This window comes from Nicotiana tabacum, chromosome 7 (genome assembly GCF_000715075.1).
Source record: "Nicotiana tabacum cultivar K326 chromosome 7, ASM71507v2, whole genome shotgun sequence".
NCBI classification, from domain to species: domain Eukaryota; kingdom Viridiplantae; phylum Streptophyta; class Magnoliopsida; order Solanales; family Solanaceae; genus Nicotiana; species Nicotiana tabacum.
In genome coordinates, this window is record NC_134086.1 from 97,150,363 (window position 1) to 97,169,469 (window position 19,107).

Genomic DNA, 19,107 nt, shown 5'->3' on the forward strand with positions numbered 1-19,107 from the left:
GCTTGATCCCGCACGCAAGTATCTGATTTCAAATATTGACCCTCATTCCAGATTTGGCGAATCTTTGCTTCTGGGAACTGCCCGTTAGGACTTATCTCAATTGCTTGAGTGCTTAGATCTTCCTCATGAGGTACTGTCTGGCATTTTCCGAACTGTCTTAAAACTCGGCCGGGTGCGTAAGGTTGAATGCTCTTAAGCCCCATCAGCAAGAAATGAGTTTTAGCCGCTGACATATATAAGACCTCATCAACGGGCAACCATCCCAACTTCCATTGTATTTGGCTGGCAGTAAGAGCTTGAAAGAACAAGGTCCAAGCCAGGACTCCTTCGGGCAAACTGATCTCTTTGGCTCTCGCGTAAGATTCTTCTATGCGGGTCTTTTCCGGTGATCCATGGCTCAAAATCTCGGAATGATGGCAAAGGTGCTCGATCATCCACATCTGCAGGAGCAAGTTACAACCTTCGAAGAAATTTCCCCCAGCTTTACAAGCTGTGAGAGCTCGAAAGATGTCGGATACCACCATAGGCGCGAGAGTACTGTCACTTTGCGTGAGTAAAGTGCTGACGACCCCCGATATCTTCAAATCAATGTTTCCATCTTTCCTGGGAAATACCAGAAGACCCAGAAACGTTATCATGAATGCCACCCGTCTGTGCTCGTCCCACTTCTGACGAACTCCTTTGCTGCACAGTTTGTTGATTGGATTATTGAATCCCCCCTCGTGACCGTATCTATCATATATGAAGCATGGAGTACAGAATCCGGCTGCTAGATCCGGGTTGTGGACTGTTCTAGGTATTTTCAATGAATCCAGGAACCGATGTACCGTGACGACTCTTGGGGCGACCAAGTATTTTTCCCTCAGCGGAAGTTCAGTATTCCCGATGTATCCGGCCATTTCTTCTAAAGTTGGGGTGAGCTCAAAATCAGAGAAATGGAAAACATTGTGCGCCGGGTCCCAATAGGTAACCAAAGCTCTTATGATATCTCCCCGAGGCTGGATTTCCAACAGACCCACAAGACCTTTCAGATTTTTCTTAACCTCATTTTGCCCTTCAACACCTAGATCATTCCACCATAGCCGTAACTTGATAGGGATTTTGGTCATTATTGAAAGATGTTCATTTTGCATCGTGCTCATCCTGCACATTTATTAAGGTGATTTTAACAAAAATGACTGACTCAAAATATTTTACAGAGGGGACCAAGCTTTGAACACGGCCTTTAAGCACTCCGGGGAAGAAGATTTTAAGGCTGTGTGGGTCTAAACATGCTAAGGAAAACCCAAAAGTGGCTATTTATGCAAAGTCAGCCTTCCGGCGTCCCTTTTCGGGAACATTCGGCTATTCATGTCAAAACAGCATCCCCTGACTTATTTATGACTCTTTAAAAATTTGAAACATATATTTTTTGATTTTGGCTATGTTAGCAAAATGGGGGTTGAACCCGACGAGGGTTGCCTACGTATCTCACATCCGGTGAGAATCAAACCGGCGTAGTTCGGGGTGTCGTAACATAGGAAAAAAAATCGAATAAACCTAGAAATCAGGAATGCGTATTTTTTTTTGCATTTTTTTTTTGAAAAGAGATAAAGATTAAAGAAACTATATATTTATATTTTTTTTTTTATATATTATTATTATATTTTTTTTAAGGAAAATTTGGACTATTAGTCTGAATTCATAAAAGGGGTATTACGAAAGAAACAACTCATTTTTTTTGAATTATGAATTTTCGATTTTTTTTCTTTTTTTTTTACTCTTAAAATAAATACCCCCTTTTTTTTATCTTTGAAAGTGATAAAAGAAAATTTTATATATATATTTTTTTTAATGACTCTCAATAAACAAGACAGTTTTTTTTTAGGAAAATTTCGGCAAGGTTTTGACACTACTTGGACATTGGTTTTATTTTCCAAAATTAAGTAATTATCTCCCCTACGCTGCTATTTTCCTTTCTTTTTTTTTTTTAGGAACCGGTCGACATGCGGAACCGAAGCAAATAAATGCACAACACAGATAGGAATGCAGCATGATGGTCTTTTCCATTTCAGGTTGCATGTCCTAGACGGACCCAACCCCTGTGTTGAGTCCCCTAAGTCAAATGCAATGTGATGCAAATAAGCGTTCCTACTAGGGATCCGGCATGAAGTTTCGTTATACTAGGTTTAAACCTTGGTATTTGTTCTAGACTGTGTACCCGAGCGGACAACTCGAGTCGAGGAGGGGGCTACGTACCGGGGACCCGCGAGATCGTCCGGCTTTGTAACTTGTTCGTCCTCTTTCTTATTTTAGGTATTGACACTAACAGAATAGGGAGTCTCGACCAGCGAGCTTCTCCCCGGAGGTAAGAAAAGAAGGGTTTCGGCACAGTTTATATACAGTTCAGATAATATCAGAAGCGGTAAAAGACAACATTTAGCACTTTTATGCAAAACATGTAATAAAGATCAGATAATAAGCCAGATATAACAATTACTCTAAGCTCGAATTCTTGAACCCTGAACCAGTGGTTCTGGGTTTTTTAATCCCCAGCGGAGTCGCCAGAGCTGTCACACCTCCTTTTTGCGCGCCCGCCCCGAAGGGTTAGAAATGCGCGGGTGGAGTTTTTCCAATTTAAGTGACAATATTCGAAATGGGATTATTTATTTAATTCAGAGTCGCCACTTGGGAAAGGTTTGGCTTTTGGTGTCCCAAGTCACCGGTTTATCTTGAATCCCAAATCGAGGAAATTTTCGACTTTTCCAAATGAAGTCTGCGAACCAGAAATTCTAAGTAAGGAATTCTGTTGACCCGAGGGAAGGTGTTAAGCACCCTCGAATCCCGTGGTTCTAGCACGGTCGCTTAAATTGTTATAATGGCTAAATATCTGATTTAAATACATGTTGTGACTTATGTGCTTTTATTAAGTTTTAACCGCTTTTATTATTATCATTTATTTTTATAGAATTGCAACGTCGTGAAAACGTATCTCGAACCACATCACAATCAATGCACCCGTAATTGTTAACACATTTCGACTCCATTGAGATTTGAAATTGGGTCACATAAATGCGCACCCGAATTTAGGAATGTAATTTGATTAAGTCGCGCCTAAAGAATCTAACGCGTTATTGTCTTCGGGGAGGGGAGTGGAATTCACTAAACAGCCCGTCCCAAATTCTAAGTATTTATTATGACCAATTATTGAGGGCCCCGCAATTTGCCTTTGATTCGGCGAGGCTCGTCTCATTATTTTAGAAGGGTACCCTACAAGGACTACATTTTTACTACATTTATCTTTAAAGGGAAGGATGATGCCGTATTTTGCTGGTTTAGACAAATACGGACTGAATCCTTATTATGTTTGCCGAACCTAAACTTGTTTGATTACCTGATTGATTGTTCATGAGGTGAAAGCTACGGCATTCTTTGTCTTCAACAAGTGAATATGCTTATTAATTCGCTAAGTGAGATTGCAAACAAACTAACAACATATATTGAGTTATGTTTTAACGACCTCCAAGTTCTATTCTTAACACTCTAACCTATTTGAAATTGATAAAGAAATCGGATGTATTATTAGGAAAAATTACTACTAATTGAACTCAAAAATGATTATTAGTTTTTCTCAACAATCATTACATCATTTCGAAACGAAGAATCTGTACCGAAACCTGATATCAAACCGGCATTGGAACAAATAAACTGACAAGCGAAAATGGCATTCATAGCCAGACTTTTAATATGACTGCATGAGAGTTTGTTTGGGATACATCTATCCCAGACCTAATACCACAGATTTGTCGATTCAGTGGTCTAGGCAGAAATACATACAAGTGTTTGCCCTGACTCTATGTTATACAGTCGTAACTAAACCAAACAGTATTATACTGAACTGAACGTATCCCAAATCAAACATGCTGTCTATCATATTGTTATTGCTATTGAACAGCGCTATCTAACAGTCCATCTCAGCAGAATGTATGCTAGTTTTATACAAAGTGTTTGCAGTTTGCAGTAAAATACAATCCCACTAACATTCGACCTATTTTTAACACCAATGTTATAACATGAACAGCTGTTCTTTTCTTTATTTCAACTTCAAACTTTCAACAATACAAAGTTTCAGAGGTTGTGTACCTGGAAATATTTGACAATTGAAGGAAAGGGGGAGTCAGCAGAATATAATGACAACAAAATGCAGCAGCAATCACAGCACTATCAGTAGCAGCAGGGCAGAAATAGCAGCAGACAAAGCAATACAGCAAGAACCCAGCTCGAGTGCAGAGATGCAAATATAGCCAATAGAAAGCAATAGCCAAATAACAGCAACACCCAGTGGAGTAGAATCAGAAACTCCAGATAGTAGTAGACCAATGAAAGCACTCAACTAATAGACACAACTGAGATTTCAAAGGATCAAAATTGGCTTGAACAAATTGAAACAACTGAAAACCCAATAACAATAGGAGGAAGAAGGTTTCTGATTGTTGGTTGTATAGCTTCTATCCCTTAACCTCTCTCTATCTCTGTTTGTGTTTTTCCTATTCAGCTCTTAAGGTTCAATGTCTATCCTTTTGTGTGTGTGTGTATGTATTTCTATCTCTCAATCCTGTCTCTAATTCTGTCTGTATCTCCAGAACTTCAACTCCCCTCTATCTATGCTCTCTCTGTGTATCTTTATCCTCAGATGGTCCTCCTATCCCCCCTTTTATAAGTCTCAAACTCAACCTTTTAACAGCCTGTTTTCAGAATATCACCATGCCCCTCCCATGTGCATTTCCATTTCAGATTCCCATTAGTTATTTAAGTATTAACCTCCATCAACATTCCCTGGCAGATTTAGCTTTTAAAAGGTTTAATACTTTTTTTAAACTTAAAGCAAGGTATGGGCAGTAGAATCTATCTGACAGCATATGCTGTCAACACATTTTAAATTTAAAAGCCCCTTTTATGAAGGAAACAGGCTGTGCACAATGCACATGCTGTGCACAAGTGCACATGCCATCAACTCAGATTTCAATTAACAGACCAAGCCTTAGGTTTCTGAAATCATATTAACAGCTATAAGTAACTGGACTTGGTTCTTAATTGTTTCAGGCAAATGTTCATCAGAAGCAAATTGATTTAACTTTGTTCGGGTAGCTGAAACTAATTGACGACATATGTCGACTCGACTATATTAGCATTAACATACACAATCGAAGCCAAAAATCAGACATTTAAAGTATGGGACACATGGTTTGAATTATACTGACTAAACAGAAATACCCTCGAGGAGTCAAATAATCAGTACAAATTTGGAATACAACCCAATACATATGTCTTATCAGAATATGAGGGGTTCAAACAAACATAGTGGTTCAAACAAGGTGGACAAACGGAAGTTGGTAAAAATTCAAAACACAAATTGACACAAAACATGAACAGACATCTAATCCCTCACATGGACCAAACAAATAAGGGAAGAAGGCAGACTCACCTCAAATCTTGAAAAATCGGAAACCTTGAACCGGACTTGGACAGACTTTCTTAAGGCTGAACGGACTTTAATCGAAGTGTTTCTCAGATGAGAAACACTTCGATTAAGGTCCCTTGGACCTTAATTTTTTTGGCTCGAACGGGTATGAACTAGTGACGAGGAACTACAAAGTTCCAAAACTCAGATCCGGGATTCATGTTTCCCTGGTTAGATTCGGACCAAACCAAGTATGGTTTGGTCACGAGGGGGGTCTGGGGAGTGTCTGGTGTGAAGCTGGGGTTGGTTGGTGTAAGCCGAGTTTTAACTCGAATCTTCAAATGAAGATTCGAGGACCTAGGGGATGATTCGAACTACATGGTTAGCAGATCCATGTTCAGGATGGCAAGGGGGTTCTAGGGTGTTAAGGGGAAGGTCACCGGCGTTCAGGCCGCCGGGTTTCTGGTGAAAGTGTGCAGGGGCGGCTAGGGTTTGAAGGGGATGGGTTTGGGTGAAGACGACGAGGCCGGGGTATTGGATAGGGGGGGTAGGGTAAGGATTTGGGCTTATATAGTTAGTGGGTGGGTCGATCTCAACCGTTAGATCAATCTAGATCTACGGTTTGGATCTGATGGTCTTAAGTGAAACGGTGTCGTTTCAAATGTTGAGGGTTTGGGTTTGGTCCGGGTGTAAACGGGTCGGGTTTGTTGATGGGTTATGGGGATTGATCTTGGCCGTCGATCACTCTGAGATCAACGGCCCAGATCAGGCACGACTCAAACGACGTCGTTTGGACGTCCTGGGCATCAGGTGACCTGGGCTGGGCAGGCCTGGGTCTTGGGCTGTTTGTTTGGGCCAATTTTGTTAAAATTGGCCCAAGTCCGGAAGGGGTCTTTTCTTTATTTTTTTTTTATTTTTTTCTTCTTTTCTTATTTATTTTAAAACAAAGCTAAGCCAAAAAATCAAATTAAAATTAAATACACACTCAAATACAATTATTTGCACACATACTAAAATATTTCAAAACCGGTAAAGTCAAACCAAATAAAATCACGGACGAAAATGCCTATTCACGATTTTCTATTTAACGACCGAATTACGGTTTGAATTACGCAGGACACATATATATTTTTTTGAATTTTATTTTAATAAAGTAAATAAATAAGAATGGGCCAAAATCACAAATAAATCCACAAGGTGCCGCACAGAAATCCGAAATTGTACAGCGGGGCCAATTATATATATATTTTTTTTATTTTTTTTTGGAGCGATTGTCGTGTGAAGCAAAAATCACGTGCTCACAAACATAAGTCTATTATTTCATGATTGAGCAGAATTATGAAAGATCTCATGGGGACACAAATCAGCAAAAGCTCCAGCCTTTCTTGTCCTTTCCTCAAGCTTCAAAGATAAGATAAATAGTCCCACAAGGGGAGAAAATAAAGCTATGACTTACACTTTTGGTAAACTCATTCTATATCCCTGATTTTTGGTCCTTTTGGAACAAAAGATAGAGGTCACTGTCTCAATGCTACAGAAAAGTGGCAAAAGCACATTATATTTGAACTGCTGCTTCACAAGCAGTGTTCAACCAGAACTTAGATTTGAACTGCTATGGTTCACATAAGAGCACTAAAGAACCTTGTCTAATGCTCTATACTTGGTGTGACATGCTCACTCTAACGAGTACAACAAAGCATGAAGTTTAGGTCATGAAAAATTCAGTACAGCAGGAAATGTTTGGTTGAAGCAAATTTTTACACTTTGACATAACATAAGAGAATACATTTATTCATCTGCTGAACATGTTGACCTCAATGCAGTAATGCAAATAATTTTGCTATACAGAGAACATTCCTTTTTCCCACCACTACATAAAAGTACAAAATTGCAAAATTCCACATATCTACAACATAGCAAAATATCAAGGGAAAAAGCCAACTAGCTGAAAAGAGCCCATGACCAAAAATGCCAGCCCTTTCTCTTCCATCCTTGCCCAGAACCGCGGAAAAAATAGCCCAAAAAAGAAAAGTAGTACTACTAGTATTCAGTTTTCTGCAAGTTGTTTCCTACTTAATAGCATAAGAATGAGTGCATACAGCCTCAAGGGCCTCTGTCATCAAGGAAGAAAAGCTGGTCATGGCCTGGAAAACTCCCGGCAACCCTGTCTGAATGTTGTTGAGAGTCATCGCTCTGGTTACGTCCACTGCCTTGGAGTGCTTCAGCATCTCATCTTCCACACGCCGTTGGCTAGCTGCAAGCTCAGCCTTTTTCTCAGCAAGAGGGTCTCGTGTATCTAAAACACTACCATTATCAGGTCCCATCTCAGGAAGTCCAATGCCAACCATGGAGTAAGAGTTGTAATACTTCCTCTCAATGCTCCTAACACTCGAAGCCTTTTTCTCAAGCTCCTTTGATGCAGATTCAGTTCGTTTTTTGATCTTCAACTCCTCCGTTTGTTTCACAAATATCGAATGGACAACGTTTATGAAGCTTTTGATAGCTTCTGATGCAACAGTGTCAGGAATACGGTCAAGGGCTAGCTTCCATTCATCGCAAAACATAAATGAATCTGAAGGTTCTCTGTTGCAATTAGTTGGCTCAATATTGACAGATACAAGAGTGAGCTTGAACCAACCATGAAGGGAGCGGATAAAGTCCCTTTGAAATTTTATGAGGCGACAAAAACTCGAGTGCCATGCAGATACAGCAGACTCAAGATCACGTGTCGCCTGCCTGTGTAGGTCAGACGTTGATAGACCTTTAGTTGCTCTATTGATGAGACCTCGCACCTGCTGCACAATGTCATTCTGAACTTCATGGAACTGGTTCATGGATCTCCACATGTACATGAATCTGCACCCGTTTATACCAATATCAGTTGAGGACTAGTCAGGGGCAAAACTTAGAAAACAGTAAACACTTTATCATAAGCTGCCATTCAAGTTCAAAACATAAACATAGACAATCTTTTAAAACTTTCTTCCTAGTAGAAGAGCACACATGTCCACAGCAATCATTATAGTAATTGTCAAAATTCCAGGGGTCAAAGAAACTGAGTCTTTAGCCTTCAAATCCAAGACCATAACACTTTAGCTTAGTACTGTAATTGACTTGACCTGGCTCAGTTGTAACTACCATGAAGAACACTACTTTTTTCTTTTTAGATTAAGCTTATCAAGGCAACAATAATGATCAGCCTAAGAAGCACCACCATATTTAGCCATCAATTACACATGTCAAAGCACAGTAGACGTTCCCAATTTCCAGAAATAGTGGTTCCATCATGACCACAACCTGTCCTGGAGAGGCTGTTAGACTATAGAAAGATGCAACGTGGACAAGCTTAGGGGCTCAGGAAGACAAAAGCAAGGCACATTAAAAGATAAATAATTTTCCAACTACCCACTGAAACAGGCCAGTAGCAACACCAACATGCTTTGAGAGCATGACTATAGAAGATGCCAATTTTAGGTAGGAGAAGTTCAGGTTATCAATTCAATTTTAAGGAAATAAGTCTTGAGATGGCTCGGTGATTTAGGTTCTAAAATAAAGCTTGGAAGAAATTTCGGTAAGGATGTAACCAAACTTCTTTAATCTCTTAAGGGTAGTTGATGTTGCTTCAGAGCAGTATCGCGACGTAAGTACTAACCATATCTCATTTGAACCCATAATTCATGCATGTGTCCGACAGCAAATAATCTGAATAAGATTTGCAGTCAATAAATTCCAAATCAAGTATGCACCAAACATAAGGACTTACCCATGACAAAGTTCAACAAGCTGTGGGACAAGGTCAGAGTCTCTTAGACCAATAATGGCAGAGGACGTAGTCGAAACAGCCTGCGATGTGACCACCATCAGCGACTGCAACCTCTTTATTGAGGCCTTGGTTTTGTCCAACTTGGCTTCCTCATCACCTCTGCATTCTTGACTCTGTAATGTTGCCAACTTCTTTTCATGCTCAATTTTAACTCCTTCCCTTGCCTGCATTTACAGTACTTGGATTAACAAATGTGTAGGGCTAAAGACACGTGCAAAGAAGCAGTTGCTCAAGTTGGCAAACCTTTTCCTCTTCCTTTTTCCTACTTTTTTTCCTTGTCTTTTTCTATTCTTTTGAATAGTTCCTTTTGTACTCAGTCTCATCAAAATAACCAAATAAAAAGAACACATTGATGTACTTACTTAAGATGTACTTACATATATGCAGAGACACGCATATATCCATGAATAATTTTAGATCATGTCAAGAAGCAGTTTCCTGTCTATAAGGAGTTGAAGGTATTTTAAAACTGCTCAAACACACTACTTATACTACTCTTTTCCACAGTAATAACCACAAAAGGAAGAAGGAGTAAGTCTTTCAAAATGAAGTCCATATCAATTTAGAGCTAACTTAGTACAAGGCAGGGCCACCTGCATCTAAATTAATATATCTCATAATAGCTCCAAGTTGTCCTTGTCAAGTCATGCAGTTACCTTGGATACTCTAGTCATTACGCCATTATTGACTAAATGGAGTGCAAACAAGTTAGATTACACAAGCTGAATAATCTGAAGAAGTTTGGATGATAAGCATGATCCGTCCAATTTTGACACCTCTGACTACAATAACATGCATATGATTCCCAGCCGAAAACCCGGCTTCTGTCACTCGACTAAAGTACAAATACCCAATTACGATTATTGAGTATATTTTAACCTATTCTTGATTGAATCAGAGTAGATTTCACTACAGCTTTTCTATCTTTGCAGACAACCAGTTAACCAACTGAGATCATGATTCATAAAAGACCAATTGGTAAGGAACACCGAGAAAGTGAAAAGAATGCAGTGAAGACTAAGGCGGGATTGAGAAGAGCACCTTCACTTCCTGATATAGTTTCTTTTCCCATGCCAAGAGTCGCTCCAAGGTGGAACAAAGACTCTTTTGGGAACCTGGTTCATCAATGGAACTAGGTTCAAAACGATACTTGACGGCCAGTGGAGGTTTTGAAGACCAAGTGGAGCTTATGGTACTAAATACTCCACTGGAATGATACACTGTTTCTGCAATGAACAAAAAAAACAATAATTAAATTCCAAACAATGAATCCAAAATTTTCAACAAAATTTTCCCAACTGGATCTCAGGGGAAAGATAAATCAATGTCAATCAACTAATCTCAATCCCAAACTAGTTGTAGCCAATGGTATGAATCATCTGGATTCATCATAATTTGACAAATTTTACCCCAAACACTAACCTACCACACCCCTCCCCTCCTTTATCCAGACTCTAAACTGGCTAACCGAAGCTCAGATGGGTGAGCTTGCAAATGCAATTCCAGAAAATTACAATACCATCTAATTGCTATGCCAAGATCAAATCATCAAAAGGCATGGAAAATAAAAAAATCATTATGCATTCCACATAAATCAAGAATCCAAAAAGACTCACTCTTTAACTGCTTAAAGCTGCGATCAAGCTGAGCTCGGCCAGTCTCCAACATCTCAGAGACCTGGTCACCAGCAGAAGCAGCTTTATCAAAGTAGTCCCTAATGGCAGCAACAATCTCAGCTAGATCCTTGTGCCTCACCACTATACTCCTATTATCAGATACCATCTCCTCCACCACTTTCCCATTATTCCCATTCCCCCAACTCATCGAAGACGACCCTCCATCCTCCGACGATACCTTATCCGATTTCCTCCCTGAATAACTCTTCATCCTCAAATTGACATCACCAATCTTAGAAGCTTCCTCACTCTTCATTGACCCAAAATTAGACCGGGTTGGCCCAAACCCAGATCTTATCTCATCCTTTTCTTCCTCTTCATCATCATCAGAAGATGAACTCGTAGTACTATAATGATCATGGTCCCATTCACTGCACTGTACCTCTTCTCTCTCAGCTTCACTATCCTCCCACTTGCTATTATTATTCAAATGGTGACCTCTCTTGTTTTCACCCACCATTTTGTGATTCCTAACAGACCCATTAGTCAACTTCTCATCATCAACACTATGACTATCGAAAAAATCAAACTTTTGCTTGTGCGATTTCCCACTAAGTGATGATTGGTCAGTAGTAGGATGCTGATGCTGAGAGTAGTGTGAATAAGATGTAAAGTTTGAAGCTTTATCATCATCATGCTCATCGTCAGCATCCATTGTGTCCACTTTACGGAGGCGTTCAAAGTAATCTGAGCTAGGAGGGGAAGGAGGGTAAAAGTTTTCCCAGTTCCAAACAGAGGAAGTTTGTGAAGGAGTACTCGAATACGTCGAATTCGCTTTCGCATCGTACGTATAATCCTCCTCATTGTATGAACTCAAGCTTGATCCCGAAAGAATGTGTGGAAGTTTTACGGGTTTTTTCCGTTGTTGTAACGGCTGAGGCTGACGGTGGTGGTGGTTGTGGTGGGAGGAAACAGAGGAGGAAGAAAGTATGTGAGGTAGCTTTGATGAAGCTATCGTCGGTGACGGAGACGGAGAAAATGCCGGCGGCGGTGGTGGTGGGTGGAGTGAAGGTGAGGGGGATGGGATACGAACAGGAGGTGGTGGAGCTGGGGTTTTAATGGTGGTGGTAGTAGTAGAGGGTGTACGGAGGAGGACGGCGGGGGTATGATCGGAAACGGAAAGAGGTTCACCGGCGGCGAAGGTGGAAAGAGCAGAACCGGTGATACGGAGTGAACGGCAGTAATCGGAATGAGCTGAAGCTAAATGATGACGAGCGTAAACAGCTTCTTTCATCAATCGCCGGCGTTCTTTACACCTCCGGACAGTGTCCTCGTTATCTAGCTTCGACGCCGTGCAACCCATCTGTAAATAAATGAGGTGCGGTCTCCGCCGCTTACGGTGGTGATGGTGGCAGAAGGGACAGCGCTGTGTATTGTGGAGTTAAAGAAGGAGCGACGGAAATGGGCGGAGAAGGTGAAGAAGAAGTGCCATTGAGAGAGTTTTTTTACACACAGACACACAGTACATAGACACACACTGACTGACTACTACACTTTACTCTTACACTTTCCTACTCCACTCACTCAAAAAGTCTTCCACTTTAAAAATGACTGGCTCTGTTTTTCTATTTCTTTTTCAGAATTTAAAAGTTTTGAAGCTATTTTACTACTCTATTCCAAAAGAAAATCACGATTAACCATTTAAGAAATTTAAAAAAAATCATTTTTCCACAATAATTTTTACAAAAACTATAAGTTCTAAATAATCTTATGCACTTCTAAATAAATATTTATAAGTAGTTAAGAATTTTGTAGTCTTAATTATAGATGTATTAAAATTCTCTTTACTCCGAGAATCTTTTTTTAATAAAAGAGAGTAAGCGGGCGTTTGGACATAAGAATTGTACAATTCCGAATGAAATTGAAAAAAAAAATTCAAGTGAAAATGATATTTGAAAAATTAGAGTTATGTTTCAACATCAATATATTTTTGGATTGTTTTTAAATTTTGTGATTGATGTAAGTGAGAATTTTGAAAATAGTTTTTTGAAGTTTTTAAATTTTTAAAAAATTCTACAATTCATCTTCAAACAAAAATTAAAAATTTTATGGCCAAACATTGGAAAAAGTAAAAAAAAAAATCTCATGACCAAACGGACTCCAAGTTTTTCAATTAAATTTGATTGTGTTGGAATGTTTAATATACATGGGTCGCTTTCGGAAAAAGGAGATGAATTTCCTTAAAAGGATTAAAATAGTATAATTTTTACTGATTTATTAATAAAAGTGTTGTTAGAACAGAAAAAGGCTGCTTTTTGTATTTTGCATGGATATGGGTGGCAGCTGGCAAAAAGCAACAAGAAAGAGTAGGGTAGGGCCTAGGGGTTAGGGGTGGTGGAAGGTAAAGGACTAGTAGGAGGTAGCTGCTTTGGATCTTAGATTGAGGCATAGAGCCCACTGTCATTCAATACAGAATTGAGATTTTCAATTGCCATATTTTAGAATGTTTTTTTTTTGGTTGATTCTTATCTTAATTCTACTATATTAATTAATTTCGTAATTTTTTTTCTTTAATGTTTGCCACTCTTCTTTTTTGCGAATCAAACTTTTGATAACTTATTTAAATACTATTAGCAGCTTTAGTACAGGACTTAATGTTATTTGTGTATTTCTCAACTTTTGTTATTACTTCTTATTGTTTTTGTTGCGGATTTTTAATTGCAGTACTTAATTTATATTTTTGTTTTAGTTTTTTGATTGGTGTGCTTGTTATTGCCCTTTCTTTTACCTTTTTTAAGTTGATAGTTTATCAGAAACAGTATATTTGTTTTCTTAAAGGTAGGAGTAATGTTTGTGTATGTATTACCGTCTTTAAACCTCACTTGTAAAATTAAACTGGGTAGCCACTCGTGGTTTGTTGTTGTATTTAGTAAGTACTTAAGCAGGTTATTAGTCCGTGTCTGATAATAATAACGTAAAAACCCAGAATGTTTACTGGTATCATCTCATCTAAGGTTTTCCAAAAAATATGCAAGGACAATCTCGAAACTTGTGTTGACTTATCTATATAGGTAATTAAAAGGAAACGCTTGAAGAAAGACACATCACCAACCAAATTAGTAGCTAAAGACATCAATAATACCGCTCATAATGCCGATAGGCAGAGTAAATTGCCATGTTTCTTCTCAAATCTATTGGAAAAAGTTGGGATTATATTCCTATTCTACCCATTGTCTCTTATTTTTGGTCCGTGATATATGGGGAAAAAAATCCGGAAAATTCGCAGTCATTATCTTTATGGTGCATAGCGAGTAATTCGTTTATTGCGCAATAGTTCGCATATCACATAAAAGATATGAACCGAACTAGACAAGCCCGTTGTACGAGCTCTTAATGAGGAGGTTGTTGATGCATAAAATCTCTGTTATGTGAGAAATCACTCACCTAACCAATTCAATTAACTTGCGAGCTTATTCCGTAATTTATGATAGTCGTTTTCAATGAGTTTTCGCTTCAATGCTGAACAAAATCCTTCTATTTCACTCAACAACTTGGGTAAGTATATTAGATGGACATTATTGCAACTTTCACAAATAAGACTCCCTTGCACGTGTCGAAAGACCGTATTCATTTGCTTATTATATTTTTATGAGCGTTTAAAAGGTGCGATGAAATTTGATTGATGCTGATGCGTGAACCTAAATGGCAGTCCGATGCACTAAGCTTTCGCCTCATCAAAAAATGACTAGATAACGGTTAAATAGGAAGGATAGCTAAAATGAGGGGCAAAATGATAATTTATCGGGAGAAGGGACATTATTAAATTGCAATCATTCATTAAGACAAAATGCAAAAGATTAAAACCTAAGGATTGTTGATTGATCATTTTGGCAAAGTGTAAAAAAACAATTATAATGTCCAATGTGATTGGCTACTAGGAATGGTATCGAGACATTCAACTTTTTTCTTTTTAAGTGTGAAAAGGGAGATTTTGGTTAGGGTAGGGTTAAACTCTAATTAGGGCAAGAAAAGGAAACTTCTTTTTAGAGTATTGGTTGGGAGGTTTCGAAACTTTATTTCTCTTTTCCAAAAAGAGAGCACAAGAGCATATTCTCACATTTATTTGGTCAAAAAGATAACATTTTAGTGTTTTAAGGGGAAGTGCGCCATGAAAACTCACAACAAATTACATTACCCATGCTTGTTATTTCTCATTTCATTTTCAACTTTATCAAATATAAAATCACGATCTTACAAATTTAATACTAGGGTATTCATGGTTTATTTAGTTCGATTTTTATCTAAAAAAAAAACAAATTATTATTGATTTATTAAACATACAAATCAAATCAAAACAAAAAAGTCAATTTTTTAATCTAATTTTGTTGATCACTCAAATAGTCACTCAACTATCCGAAATTATCTCCTAAAGTCATTTTTTTTGGTTTATAACAACAAAGTCACTAAACTATGTCTATTGCACTAAGGTCACTCAATTAAATTTTTCAAATTTTGGATAGCCAAATACCTATTTTACCCTCTAAATTATAAATATTTATTTTATTTTTATTTTTTTAAACTTTTAATATTATAATTTTTCCCTTTTTAATTTACATTATGGACTTACCTATAGAATAATAAATATTATTTATAAATTTAAAAAATAAAAAGTATTTAAGCATATATAATACTGGAATAACAAAATAATGAGCATAGTAAAAAAAATTAATTAGAATAATTTGTTAGTAATAATAATTTTAGTATTAAAAAAATTAAATATTATTTTATACAATTCAGAATGAAAGAAAATAAAGGTTATAAAATATATATTTCATGCACGTAATATAAAAATAATTATTTTAATAAAGATATTTAAACTATGCTCAATTATATTATATATTTTCCATGCACGACTTAACATAGCATATTTTACCCTATACAGATAGCCTCCCTACTTTTCGGTGACATAACTTTGTGTCGTAGGAAAGGTGGTAGAAACATAATAATATAATTTACCACAATTGTTAAGAATATATAATGTATACTATAAAAATACATTTATTTAAGTAATTATTTTATATTACGTGTATGAAATATATATTTTTTTCAATTTTTATTTTCTTTTATTCTGAATTATGTAAATAAATTTTGAATTTTTGTTGTTACTAAAAAGTTTAAAAAATAAACAAAAAAGATAAATATTTATAATTTAGAGAGTAAAATAGGTATTTGACAATCCAAAATTTGAAAAATCTAGTTGGGTGACCTTTTGAGTGTAATAGGCATAGTTCAGTGACTTTGTTGTTACAAATAAAATAAAAGTGACTTTAGAAGATACTTTGGAATAGTTGAGTGACCATTTCAGTAATAGTCTCATTTTTTTCCACACAAAGCGCAAATTTAATGTATTCAATCCATCTCATATGTTCGTATTCGTTTAGCAAGAATCTAACAAATTGATTGATCTATTATTTATTGAAATATCTATGTGAGAGAAATTTCATTGGAAGATATGACAATTAATCATTTTCATAATTCAAACAAAAAAGCTTACATCCATATATGTTTTCAGTCTTACCTATCATTATTCTCCTAAATAACTCCATATAAGAGTAAAAAACTCAAGCACCATGAATATCTTTATCCAACTTTATGTTCCTACGAATTTATAAATTAATTTAATATACATATATATAGTTGGTTGGTTGGTTCCATTTTTTCTTAAATATGGAACTAAACTAAACATTGCCATATTTTCTAAAATTTAAAATCAACCCAAACAAAGTCCTCGACATGTCAGCCTTATGTCATTTTAATTTGATTTTTGGCAATTGTTAATAGAACTATTTCCAAAAATATTAGAGTAAAAAGGTAAATCTTTGTTTTTGCGATTAGTTCTTAACCAAAACTTTATGTTAATGGCAGATAACTTTTTAAAATATTAATGGGGAAAAAATGGAAACAAGAGATCAAAAGAAGAGAGAATAAAACAGTTATTGATCTATTGAAGTGTGAATATTATTTAAAGAGGAAAAAGACATCGGGGAAAGGGAGAGAGCGGTGAAAAGTTTGAAAATAGTGAAAGGGATTCTTCTTATACTTCTTCTTTTTAGTCTCTTCTCCAACAGTCTTCACTAGACAATGACATCGTATCATCTCACATGCTTCTCTTTTTCTCTTTTTCCTTTTCTTATGTATTCCAAAAAATTCAGATGCTTTTTAGGCACCACACAAAGGGAGAAAAGAAAAAAAAGCAGAAGAAATCGTAAAAGAAAGGTGACTAAATTGATATTTCCACAGCACATTGCCACTATTTTTTAGCAATTTCACTTGTAAGCGCCACGCAAGCTCTTCAGAAAATTATCAAAATTGGAGGAGTAGAGTACTAACAGCAGTTCAAACTAGCAAAGAGCATTGTTTCAGGATTCTTTACATAAACAGCATATGGCGAGAACATTATCTTAATCACGACATCATAATAAGTCTCATCAATATCAACTTGTCACGTACTAACGAAGGTGCTAGTATGTGTGATCATATCATACATGATACTACATATCACTATCTGTCCAACTGCAACTAACTGCAATCGTTGACCACTAAGGGAGCAAATGCATCATGGCAAGAGGCTGAGCAACAACATTTGTTACGGTTTCGGCAGAATCCAGTAACTTTGGTTCAAATAATGTATTTGTCTTAAAAATTTTATTAAACGTATATAAATTATTAATTTAGAACTCAATAACTTAAAAAGATTAGAACCTCAAACCCACAAACTTAAAATCCTGCCTCCACCTCTCGTCACGACACTAGATAAAGGAAGCAATAACATAACAACGGAGGGAAGACGCGAGGGAGAAGGGGAAGTTGGAAAAGGAAAGAGCAAACAAAACATATACGTGTATCCAATTAAGCTTCCGTCATTCGTTTGAAGCTAAGGGAGCATCATTTAAGAATGTTAATTTGACTTGTATATCATACGATACATACTGGACAAAAGAAAGACGGAAGTACTTTCCAATTTAGAACCCATATTTTAATCGATCTTAGATTAGAAGAAGTATTCTAAATAGCCGATTATCTAACCACTTAAACTAAAAATAGCCGACAAATATATGATATATGTATAATAATTTATACATACTGCTAGAAAAGGTAAAACAGTTAACTAGGCCGGCTATTTGGGTAAAGAAAGTGTGCAGCGGAAGGGTCTAAATTAACTTCCAGTCGAGCGGCCGTCAGATTAATAGCCTGTTTGGCCAAGCTTATTTTTGGTCAAAAGTGCTTTTTTTTTGCCAAAACCACTTTTGGCCTCAATTTGAGGTGTTTGGCCAAGCTTTTGGAAGGAAAAAAAGTGTTTTTGAGGAGAAACAGAAGCAGTTTTGGAGAAGCAGAAAAAAGTAGTTTCTCTCCAAAAACACTTTTTTGAGAAGCACTTTTGAGAAGAATACACTTAGAAGCAGTTTTTTAAAGCTTGGTCAAATACTAATTGCTGCTCAGAAGTACTTTTCAAACTAATTAGTCAAACACAAACTGCTTCTCACCAAAAGTACTTTTGAAAAAAACACTTTTTACTTTATAAATACATTTTCTAACGGTCTTAAAACTGTTTAGGAACAGGAAATTACAGAAGAAGCCTCCAAGGTTTCATCATGCAGCCTTAGCTAAGAAGCAAACAAGGACGTCTCTTAAAGCTGCAAGCAAGATTATTATAATTATATCCTTAAAAATGGATTTTTTAGCACTTAGCAGGAACAGAATAGAGCCTAGAAACTAGAAATAAGTACGAGCAAAGACAGTGTGAGACACTGATAGGGCTGCAATCCATAGAAAATCATGGAACCATAATACTATTCCCTCCTAAAAAGGTGAACACAAAGGGGGACCCTTTTTTTCCCCCTTGGCCCCCACCCGCTTCTCTTAAATCTATTTGTCAGGATTACATTATTCCAACCTCCACTTGGTGCAACCACTTTTTCTTGCTTTGGCCCCTGATCCCCTCCATCCATATTTCAATGCATTGATGACTATGGCTTGCTTTATCCAAACATATAAAAAAACCTACTTATACTCAGGGTTTACTATGGTTAACTATAAAAGTAAGGTAAAATAAATCATTCATTAATTATAGATAATTTTGTGATAACAGGTACATATAAAGATACATCTCATATATTCATTAAATTGGTGTAAACATGGTCTGTAAATTTTTACACAAAATATAGTGA

General features: G+C 36.8%; 1 protein-coding gene across 1 annotated transcript; it reads right to left on the reverse strand.

The window, feature by feature from the left end:
• Positions 1-7,179: 7,179 nt before the first annotated feature.
• Positions 7,180-12,498, reverse strand: LOC107827638 (nitrate regulatory gene2 protein-like). The gene is made up of 4 exons (XM_016654814.2): positions 10,880-12,498; positions 10,305-10,489; positions 9,204-9,427; positions 7,180-8,296 (listed from the first exon to the last, which is right to left on the reverse strand). The coding sequence occupies exons 1-4, from the start codon at positions 12,240-12,242 to the stop codon at positions 7,510-7,512; spliced, it is 2,559 nt and encodes an 852-aa protein (XP_016510300.2). The 5' UTR covers positions 12,243-12,498; the 3' UTR covers positions 7,180-7,509.
• Between the last annotated feature and the right edge of the window lie 6,609 nt (positions 12,499-19,107).

Coding starts and splice junctions, on each gene's coding strand:
- LOC107827638 (XM_016654814.2), bottom strand. CDS start 12,242: ATGGGTTGCACGGCGTCGAAGCTAGATAACGAGGACACTGTCCGGAGG. Junction 9,428..10,304: donor AACTATATCAGGAAGTGAAG/GTGCTCTTCTCA, acceptor CTGTAAATGCAG/GCAAGGGAAGGAGTTAAAAT. Junction 8,297..9,203: donor CTTGTTGAACTTTGTCATGG/GTAAGTCCTTAT, acceptor AAACGGGTGCAG/ATTCATGTACATGTGGAGAT.